General features: G+C 42.2%; 2 protein-coding genes across 2 annotated transcripts; one reads left to right on the top strand and one right to left on the bottom strand.

Moving 5' to 3' along the window:
- The first annotated feature begins 4179 nt into the window (after positions 1–4179).
- On the top strand, positions 4180–6071 carry LOC100114086 (aldo-keto reductase family 1 member A1-like). The gene is made up of 7 exons (XM_001607429.4): positions 4180–4315; positions 4402–4522; positions 4705–4869; positions 4941–5144; positions 5220–5336; positions 5421–5806; positions 5872–6071. Exons 1-7 carry the CDS (start codon positions 4302–4304, stop codon positions 5933–5935), a joined length of 1071 nt encoding a protein of 356 aa, XP_001607479.1. The 5' UTR covers positions 4180–4301; the 3' UTR covers positions 5936–6071.
- Positions 6072–6982: 911 nt separating this feature from the next.
- On the bottom strand, positions 6983–9091 carry LOC103316276 (serine/threonine-protein phosphatase 6 regulatory ankyrin repeat subunit B-like). The gene is made up of 2 exons (XM_031931024.1): positions 7969–9091; positions 6983–7854 (listed from the first exon to the last, which is right to left on the bottom strand). Exons 1-2 carry the CDS (start codon positions 8851–8853, stop codon positions 7060–7062), a joined length of 1680 nt encoding a protein of 559 aa, XP_031786884.1. The 5' UTR covers positions 8854–9091; the 3' UTR covers positions 6983–7059.
- Positions 9092–10929: the final 1838 nt, after the last annotated feature.

Genomic DNA, 10929 nt, shown 5'->3' with positions numbered 1-10929 from the left:
TTGCTTATAGCGCGTTCATTGTAAATGTATATTAAATAAATGATAATTATATCATTTTTTAACCATATGTACCTCTTAATATTTATACAAATTTTATATCCAAACGTCCAAAATACCACATTGAATTAGATTGAACTTCGCAACATAATTCAATTCTATTCATTATATAGAAGAAGTGTTAACCGAATGCATCCTCATTTTCACTGACTTCAAAATTTTACATGCAGAATATGATCGCTACCGCACAAACCACACAAAGTATCCGTCAAATGAAAGTAACACGATTTGACGAAAATCGCGTGCTTCATTGTGTATGTTCCAGCGAATTTTGTACTTCGCTCTCTTCAGCTTTCTTCGTCTCGTAAAAAGCCTAAAAAACTATCCTCTAAAGTTCAAAAGTATGTATCTGAGTTTGCGAATTTAGCTTTTTAAACCTGCACATCATTAAACGTTAAATTTATTGGTTTTAATTTGTGATTAATCTCTATAAATTCATGATAATGGACTTTCATAAAAATTTTGTTTCACCAAGTAAAAGGAGCGAAAGCATTTCAAATCCACGGAAGGTTACGAAGGGTGCAAAAATAACCCACAAAAAGAAGCAAAAAATCTACGAAAATGAAGGACTAGGCAAACACCGTGGCCGCATCAACAGCAGCTACTGCATCGAACAAATGGTCGGGAGGGTTTATAATTGGCCGATAATATCCTCCAGTATAGAGTCTAGAAGAGCACCTCGCACGTGTTGGAAGAAGATGGAGAATCGAGCGAGCCGGTTTTGCCAAAGCGAGGGGTCATCGCGAAGGCTAACGAGGCTTGAGCCGCTCTCCACTGCCAAGATGGCTACACGATCGCCGCGCGTAATAATCGTTCGGCGCTAATTGAATTCGCTGAAACGCGGTTGCGAACGCTGTGTTTAAGAGGAGATAGTTTCGTGGGCGGCATGGATTTGCCCTTTTTTTAAACTGTTTGCGGTTTTCACGATGGACTTAGAAAAAACATAGGGGATCATTGGAGGCTTTTTTTCAGGTGGCTCGCGAATTTTTTTTAAGCTTTGCTCTGTAATTTTCAAATTTAAATACTAATTTTTAAATTGCGCTAATACGGCGCGTGCGTGCACTTGTGGCATCGTGTGTTTTACATTTTTCGCATATTTTTCGATGATTATATTCTGGTAAAATCGGTATGATCGAAACTTGTACCAAATTACGTTATGCGCATAAAAATTATATAAATTCGAAAGTATAAATAATGACGTTTACGCACGTGCCGGCAGATATCGGACTTTCCTGATTCAAGTGCGGGGAAACCCTAGCGGAAAGATTCAAAACGCAATCGCCAACATCAACATTTTTTATATTTTTCATACGAATTCAAATGATAGACATATATAAAATCAATCTTTCCGGGAGACGCGCGCACGAAGCACCCCATTCTTATTATCATATCGATTCAAAAGCGATTAGCCGTATACTTCGGACTTGGTGCGGCGGCCGAGCTGGAGAGAAGAGCAACATAGCATCAAAGGGACGCACCCGCGCTCAGGCGCGTAAAAGCCTCGCGCTTCCGGAGGCGCGTAAAAATCGAAAAATCCCCCAGAAAAAGCAGTAGCGGCGACGCGGGAGCATCGGGAGAGGGCTCGTTTTTCGATTAAAAGCTCTCCATCCCTCCGTTGGCGCGCGATTTTGGGATTGCTTTTACGCGGACGAGCGCAGTGGTGGGGCGGAAAAAAAAATAAATGAAAGCAACGGCCGAGTAGGCAGGCAGCTCGTTACGCGAGCGCCGCGTCAAACAAAGTGGAAACGCCCGCAAATGGGGAAGCTTCGCTCGCGGGAGCTTGCGTCGCTTGCGAGGCCATCGAGGGAATTATTAGGTTGTGCCTAGCAGGCGGAAGAGCAAAAGCGCTTCGCGGGGCTGTGTGTGTGCGCGCGCTCGGACTATGCGTCTATTCAGCTCTCGTTTTGTGTTTATGTCTGCGCGGCGGGAATGGCAAGAATTTTAGCGTGAATTTTCGAGTGCAAGCTCTCGGAAATATTTCGAGAATTTTTTTCGATATCCCAACGAGAAATAGAGAGGGGGGTGAATGCGGGGAAGAGATTGAGAAGCAGAGAAAATATTAGTAAACTTGATAAATAAAGTCCAAAAAAGTTAATCAATTCGTGAAATTCTTTAAAATTGAAAAATTAATAGTTGGAAAACGTTCATGTGGATCATACAGCTATGAACACATTCATTGATATTTTATGCATTCGTGTAAGCTTTAAGAACTGGTTTGATATGCTAATTTTGCGACAGTATCACGCTAAGATTTATATTTTATTTTTCTTCTGAAATGCGTATAAAATCTTCGAAAATTTGTCAACCGCGCAGTTAACATTCAGACTTCCAGGTTAATATTATCGAATAGTTAGAAATTTCATAGCCAAAATGAAATTTGTTTACCTAATAATTTGTATTCTATTCGCAATTTTTGAACTGATTGGTGAAAGCACGTGTCAATTGAACAAAGACTCAGTTGCAAAAGATGATGTTTCAAACTACGGTAACAGGATATTAAAACCGCCAATTCGATGTCGAATTAATGAAGAATTGCAGTTTGGACGATGCCGGACTGTATCGGATACATAAGAAAGGTGAACGAAACAACTATCATCTACTTGATTTTCAAAGGGTATCGTGAGAGTACAGAATTCTTCAAAAAACACGGCGGTTTTACAAGTTCGTATAAGCAGACTATCGCCGTATAAGGTATTTCCGTGTAATTATGCTAAACGAGTTTTTCGTATCTCTGAAAGGTAAACGATGTTTTAATTTGGACGCCTATAAAATCCTCGGCGTACGATGTACACCACATCAGTCGGAGTTTTGATTCGGACACGTTTCTGCGTAGTTAAATATAATAAGAAAATAATGAAGTTTCTCGTTATAACATTTTTTTTATCGTGTATCGTTTTTGAACTTTTGGAAATAAATCAGTGCGCTTCAGCGGCAATAAAAGAAAATACTGATGATAATAAGTATTTTAAAACGATTATTCGTACGCAGCGATCGCTTGAAATTTCTAAGAAACCACGCTGTCAAGTCGGTGGAATACTATTAGGCACACTGTTGCGATGTCCATCAGACTCTGAGGTGAACGCAGTATAAAATACTGTTTTTTTTTAACTTATATTGGCATACGTTTTAAGAATAAAATTAAGATATCTGAAACTGATGTCACCCTAAATACATTTTTTCCGTTTTTTTTCAGATTAATATTCTGATGCCTAGCAACCTGACTGATTTATTCACTGTCGGTTCATGAGTTTCGGATGATCGATGCTTAAAGAAATCCATCTGTATTATTGTACGGGAAAAGACTTTCGAAACATAATAAAATAAATGATGATAAAAAGTTCTCAAATTTTCTGTTCATCCAATAACATCGGAATGTCATACTTCGCAGATTGCATGTTTGAACAACTAACAAAATAGCATATTTCGATAGTTAATGCGATAATGTGATTTCAACCTTGTATGAGTATTTGCGCATGACCGAAGCGAGTGTAAAAGAGTAACTCACTGAAATCACCTTCCGCGCGAGTCTCGAACCATATTTTGCGACATCCGTATAACCCGGGTGCTCCGAGCAATTTGAGCCCTGTGACTCGACTCGCTAATGGGGAAAACAATTACACCATCATCGTCGACTCTCGCTGTACGCAAATACATCTATTGCACACAGGGCATTCGTCGACATGGTAATTTCGTAAACGCTCATTCGCATTTGTTCCGCTGACCGCTCGCGTCTTCTTTTGTGGCCCAGGGAATTATGGCTCCGTCCAATTTTCCGGTCTTTCCATTGACTCCAAAATCCTGCGACGCGCGCCAAACGAATGCCACTACTCGCACGATAAACGCAGATACGTACGTGTGGAACGAGACGAAGCGATTGAGATTTGATGTATGAAGTTAAAAGGAAAAGTTTATTAAAAACTCATAATTTTACAAAGCACCAACTTTATCTCGAATGAAATGAAATGAAGATATCCTGACCTATATTTAAAAATTAAATGATTTGACTTTACAATAAGCCATTTTTCACAATATCATTACGATTGACACTAGCATAAAATATATCCGGATAAGAAATTGTGTTAACTTCTAGAATAGATACCATTTATCTTTTGAGTGAAAGTTCCTTCGAGTCTACTTCAGCCGAGAAGCTGAAAATATATTCAGTTGTGTCCGAGACTTCTTATGCCGAGGTTTATTTCTTCCGTGATAGTTTAAGTTAAATTTCAAAGTTTTTACGAATAAAGATGGAACGCCTAAGGTACAATTTTATTACTCAAATGCATAGTTGCTATTGTACTATATTTTCTAATGATACAAATTCGATTCGTTTTTCAACAACTGCAGGTTGAGCCATATTTTACATATTGGATTTGTTATTTCGTTCTGTGTAATTACATCAGGATACAAAACCATAAAGTTATCATCTGGACATGACATGCCTATGATTGGTTTGGGTACTTGGCAGGTAAAGAAAATAAATCGCTAAAAAATGTAATCCAATTAAATTTCGACTTTTTGTAATAACGTACAAAAACACCCCTATATCGCAATATAAAAGACAAAGCTTTAAAAAATTCATCGTGACCCACATACTCGTTCGAGAGCGTAAGGAACTTTCTCAATAAACAACAAAATTATCATATTTAGATGCCTCCGGAGGCTATCGAAGTCGCGGTGACCGCTGCGCTCGAGAGCGGCTACCGACACATCGATACTGCGTTCACTTATGGAAACGAGGAAGCGATTGGCAAGACGCTGAAAAAATGGTTCGATAAGGGCGGCAAGCGAGAAGATCTCTTCATAACAACTAAGGTACAGTCAACGAAGAAAGTACCGACATTTTCATACAATTTTATGATCATTCTAATTTCCCGCGCTTACAGTTGCCTCCGATCGGAATGCGAGCCGAATACGTCGAAAGCTACTTGAAATTATCTCTGGAAAAACTGGGTTTGGAGTATGTTAACATGTACTTGATTCACAAACCTTTCGCCTTCGTAAAAGACAAATACAAATACGAGCCTGCATTGAATCCAGATGGATCAGTCGTGCTTGACACTGACACGGATCATGTCGCAATCTGGAGGGTCCGATTAATTTGTTCTATAAAAAATTAATCTTATAGTATAGTAAGTGCATCTCTAACGTTCGTAAAATTTTAGGCGATGGAAAAGCAAGTGAAAGCCGGCCGCGTAAGATCCATCGGCCTGAGCAACTTCAACAAATCTCAACTTTTGAACGTCTACGAGCACGCAGAGATCAAACCTAGCAATTTACAGGTGACGCTCATTTTCAAACTTTAACAATATTTTTGGATGTATATTGCACAATAGTTAAAAGAAACTTCACCCTCACCAACGCAGATCGAGCTGCAGGCCTACAACCAGCAACGACCCATGCGCGAGCTCTGCGCCGAGCGCAACATCACCGTCACGGCTTTCAGCACTTTGGGCTCCCCAGGTTCTTCTCCCGACAAGAAGACCAGATACATCAAATCGCTGCCGACGTTGTTTGACCATCCCATCGTCAAGAAGATCGCGGAGGCTCACAACCGCACGTCGGCTCAGGTACTGCTGCGCCACGCGGTGCAGAATGGAATAATCGTGCTACCCAAGAGCACGAATCCCGGTAGGATCAAGCAGAACATCGGAATCTTTGATTTCGCCCTGACCGAGGATGAGATGCAGGCAATGAACGGGTTGGATAAGGGCGAGAAAGGAAGGATCTTTCATTTCTTCATCGACAAGGGGTGAGTCAGGATTTTCGGTTTATAGAATATAGGATAATTGAATACGTGATTTTGTTTGGTTTCAGAGTTGAAAAACACCCGCAGTACCCGTTCGCGAGTCAGTTGAAAAATGAAAACAAAATCGAATAAAATTTCATAAGGTTTATTGTTTCATACTTCACTGAATTATAACCATTTATTACATTACGTTTTATTTTTTTTTTATTTTTGCTGTAAGTTACATTATACTTACGTGTCGAATAAAGTGAACTATCTCCTCAAATTATTCCCTTACGCACGCATTTATTTCAAAAACAAACTTATGCAAATGCGCAGCCAAGATGCCAATCTAAAACAGCATGTTTATCGATATCGAAAAATCAGTAAATATACTTAGAAAGATCAACGGCTTTACCCAAGCTTTTTAAGCATACCAATTACTTCTCTAATTCTGATGATTACCGATGCCGAAAACAGTTGCCAAGGGGTGTACCGATGAGCATATGCGGATGATCGCGTGCTGTCGCGGTGATGCAGCAGGTGCGCCTATCCGTTTCAGGTCCCAAAATTCGTGAAGCGATGTGGTGTATAGCTAATTCTCTACCCGTTTTGCAATTTTTTTAGCTTTCTAGAGCGATACGATTGTGCACGCGATAGATGACATTAGAAAGTCAAAATTATAAAAAAAAAGACTATCATAAATCTAGTCTATTTTTAATTAATTCAATCAATATATAATAATCGCAGCTATCACATTTTTTTAAAAATTCAATATGCCGAGACCAGATTCTTTGTCTTTTACATTTCTCGACGCGCATACACGTAAAGGTGCATAAGGTACGTGAGTAGAACGAGCAACATATGACGAAGGTGCTGGTGTCGGCCTTGAGTCGACGCGGCCGCGTGCTCGTGCACGTCCACCCTTTCCTTCGGTGTTCCCCAGACTTTCCTTCTTTGTAGTTAAAGAGAATGAAGAAAAAAAAGAAGAAGCAAGCCGCCGCCAGTAGGCTGTAATATAGAGCACCTGTTATTTTCCGGAGGAGCGAATTTCACGTTGCGACTCCCTGGTCTAATTACGAAAAGGGTCAGGGCTCATTTGCCGGCAAATAGCTGAGAAATTGTCGTGCGGGTATGAAAGGAAGACAGGGATATTGATGGAGTGTAATTTACGTGTGCATAAATACTGTAATGCCATAATTCGACATAAAATTAATCACCGTTTATTTAATAATATTTAGCCAAACTTCAAGTCTCAAACAAAGCCATGTGTATGTTCATCCAAACGATATGCTTCGAGACGCATTCACTGTTTTTTTTAGGTCACAAACGTCGCAACTCACTGCATAACGAGATAGTTTCCTCGTTATTAGGTAAGGCAAAATATTGTAACTCGCGTCGTCGATCAAGTACTCCTGCTCCAGCACGGAGTTGTAGTAGCATGCCGCACGCTCGAAAGCTTCTCGTAGCTCTTCTACGTACAGGGAAAAAGTACCGAGTTGGTACAATACCCTGAATTTAATCACAAATTCGCGGTGCCGCATCAGCGATACCACCTGGCACTGGCATTTCGTCAAGAGTTCGATAAATGAGCCGCAGTTGTAGACCCTCGTGGTTTTTATTCTATTTATCTCCCTGATGCAGCCTTGATAATAGTCCCGTAGCATTGGAAACTTCTCCTCGTTGAATTCAATCGACAGCTGCGGCATGTAAGTCTGTTTCAAGGCCAGCGACTTGAGCGCCAGTCTGATGCATGGGTTCTCTATACTTTTGAAGCTCATCACATCGAAAGGTGCCACGAAGTCGTCGCGGGCTGCAGCAAACAAGTCTGCGCCCACGGATATAAGAATTTTTATCTTTTCAACGACGTTGTCGCGCATAAAGTTCATGACTGCGAGATCGTATAATACGGTCGAACCGTGAGACGTTTGCATATCGATGTCCGCGCCGTGTTCGAGCAGAGTTACTATCATAGCCGGATTCTCACAGTAACGAGCAGCGTTCATCAGTGGGGTTTCGCCCTTCTGCCCTCGTGCGTTCACGTCAGCGCCATGCTTCAAAAAGTGCTTCACCTGAAATAAAAAAAGGAAAACAATAACACCGGAAATTTAGATTTGCGTGATACGAATGTGTGAGTTTTCCGTAGAAATGCAATCGTGACATGTGAAAAGTATACTTTTACTTACCAATTCAATTTTTCCGGACATGACGGCCATGTGTATAGGCTGATACATCTTAGCGTTATGTCTGTCATCAAGCGAAACGCCTTTCTCGATTAAGACTCCAGCCATTTCGGTGTGTTCCCCGGGGGCCGATGTCAAGAAGTGCAAAGCATTCTGGTCGAATTTGTCTTTGGCTAAAATATCGGCTCCGTGTTTCATGAGCAATGGCAACTGTTTGTCAAATTCTTTGGAGCGGGCGGCTTCTAGCAGTGGCGTCATCCCAGCCTGGTCAATGGCATTGATATCGGCTCCTTCTGCCAGGAGTATTTCGGTCAACTGTACTCGGCCGTACTCCACCGCCAAATGGAGGACGGTGCGTTTAAGATGGTCTCGAACATTCAAATCGGCGCCATGTTCTATTACTAGACCGATGAACCGCTCGTTCCAGGACGAGGGGAACATCCGAAACAGCGCGTGGAGTACGGACGATTTTTTTGTGAGTACGAACGAATTTCCTGGCATGTAACCCACTGCGTAGAGCTCGTTGACGTCGGCGCCGAATCTCACGAGTAACTCAGCTGAATCCTGGTATCCGCACAACACTGCGATCCACAGCAGCGAGATCTGGCTTCTCTTGAAAAGCAGCTTGCCAAGATCGGGCTCCCGCTCCAAGATGAGCTTGAATATGAAACCCTCGTCGGTAGGCTCCGCAGGGCCACGAATAAATTCCTTTAGTTGATCTTTGCTCATGTACCTTTGCTCATGGAAGATCTCGCTGAGCGTGCAATGCAGCACGCGGTCGGTGTTTTTAATGCGCACGTCGTCGTACGGATTTGATGCCGTGCGTCCCAAAAAGAAATCGGGGCTACCGTTACTATAGAATTCAACACCACACATTGAACTTGACATCTTCACTAGGTTAAGATACCGCTGCTAACAAGGGTTTGGCTATCAGAAATTTCTATTAATTTTCTGCCGGTGATCCGATGAAACTCTTCCTTGGAGAAATAACTGTTGGCAGTGCGAAAGTTTTACTTACAGTTACTAGCGATCGTCGAAGGCTGACTTTTCGGTCTCGGAATGCAACCTTTCGGTACAACGGACTCGAATGGACTGGCACGATACTTGCTGCTTAAGTTGAACTGCATCAGACCGATCTAACCGTATAGATCTCGTATGAAATGACACTGAGGTGACCCAGGTAACCTACCCACAAGTACCTTTCCCCCTCTCCTTCGGCGCGTCTGCTCCTCGGTCTGCTCCGCCCTTTTGGACCTGGCTTCGGCGCCGGTATGTCCTGAAGAAACGACCCCGATGTCATAAATTGAGTTAATCGCTCAAACTTGGGATACACACTTTCTCTCGTTCCTATAAAGTAAATGACGTTTTTCTACGAACACGTTTCGCAAATCTACACTGACGAACAGCCCCCCCCCCCTTTTTTCAATGATTAAGTTCAGTTGAGACACCCTCGAAATTCCTAGAAAAATGGCTAAAATATGCATGGGAACCTTTTGCACATAACTAGACCTTCTTCAGCCACGACAACCCCCTTGGCTCCTATCCTACAAACTCGCGCATCTTCATTACTCACTAATCTCCCTTCCTCCGCATCGCGGCTACCGGTCGCCGCCGCCTCGACTTGATGAGAAATCGATTGTCTCTAGGAAAAAGGAAAAACAGAAGGAGGTCCGAGGATCGGCGAGATGATGCCTGCTCTCTTCCTTTTTTTTTATTTCTCTCGCGTCGATGATGAATGGCACGAACGCGGAGAGATGATGCTCGGCTTCCATTAATGTGCGCGCGCGAGTACAAGATGTTATGCGCGCAGGGGACGACGTGAAAAATGATGCGTTTCCCAGAGCGCGCGGCTGACGCTGGAGAAGAAAGTTTCGAGCTGAGAATTTTTAATATAAATAAAATACAGTGCGAAATGCGAGTGCTATTACGAGTAGCTTCGAGCTTCCCGGAGAAATCAAAGCGTCGAAATGAATCTATATCGATCAGTGGATCCCCGCAGAGTATAGCGCTCATCAGCGGCACGCGCGGCTTTCCGAATGGCATATGTGCCTCTGTATAATGACTTATGCCGACGTATTTTTTCACGCTCTTCCGTTAAAAAGCACGGTATAACTGCGATGTGAGTCCGATCCGATGCATATTATGTGCCGACAAACGGCCAGCGCGCAATGATGCAACAGAAATTTTAATTATCGTGCTCGCGCCCGGAGTATAACTTTAATAGATTTTCCCATAGCTGGGCTCGAAATTGAAAGTTTTCTCTGGGTAATATAAAGGAATTTCTTTGATAACTCGGTCGTCTACATTAAATGGTTTATAAAGAAATAATACTTGATTTCTACTTCCCTCACATACACGACGGTTCAGAACTCTCGACCTCGTGTGCGATCAACCAGCTCATTCCAGAGCACGTAAAGGAAGATCAGCCCCACAGCGATAAAGAGTGAAAAAAAAAACCAACAATTCCTCAAGCATCCAGACTGTCGGCTTTTGATCGGCTCGCCGCCGCGGAGGTGTGAACTCCAAAGCGCGCGTGCGAGATCTCCTGCGGTGACCGGCAAACTATGATGGATCGTCGTTTCATCGCCGACAATCGAGGGAGATTTCATCCCGCCGGGAACGTCCGACTTTCGTGCCGATCCTTCTTTTCTCTCCTGGGCTCCGTTTTTTCGTTGCGCGAGCGTAATAGCGCTGATCGTGCCGCGCAAGCACCTATAGCTCATAATGCAGATATGAAATCGATATAAAGTCAGTGAATTAGAGCATTTCTTATTTTCGAGCAAATTAACAAAACAGTATGGACTAAAAATTAAAATATTTTCTTTTCGTAAAAATCGCCGAATTTAAAAGTAATAAAATAAATGAACGGATAAGTAAAAAATAAAATCGTCTTTATGTAACTATAAGACGTTACATAACTTGTCATGCTCAAATTGATGTAGATAAAATCCAAGGTAACATCTA

The sequence above is a fragment of the Nasonia vitripennis genome, chromosome 5 (assembly GCF_009193385.2).
Source record: "Nasonia vitripennis strain AsymCx chromosome 5, Nvit_psr_1.1, whole genome shotgun sequence".
In the NCBI taxonomy this organism is placed as follows: Eukaryota; Metazoa; Arthropoda; class Insecta; order Hymenoptera; family Pteromalidae; genus Nasonia; species Nasonia vitripennis.
Note: the sequence above shows the minus strand (reverse complement) of the source record. Positions and strands in the feature narration are given on the sequence as shown.

What these genes read in the sequence shown, in the direction of transcription:
- LOC100114086 (XM_001607429.4), top strand. An exon ending in TTGGTTTGGGTACTTGGCAG is followed by an intron (nt 4,523 to 4,704) that starts GTAAAGAAAATA and finishes TATCATATTTAG; the next exon opens with ATGCCTCCGGAGGCTATCGA. An exon ending in ATCTCTTCATAACAACTAAG is followed by an intron (nt 4,870 to 4,940) that starts GTACAGTCAACG and finishes CCGCGCTTACAG; the next exon opens with TTGCCTCCGATCGGAATGCG.
- LOC103316276 (XM_031931024.1), bottom strand. Translation starts at nt 8,853, where the DNA reads ATGTCAAGTTCAATGTGTGGTGTTGAATTCTATAGTAACGGTAGCCCC. An exon ending in TGTCCGGAAAAATTGAATTG is followed by an intron (nt 7,855 to 7,968) that starts GTAAGTAAAAGT and finishes TTTTTATTTCAG; the next exon opens with GTGAAGCACTTTTTGAAGCA.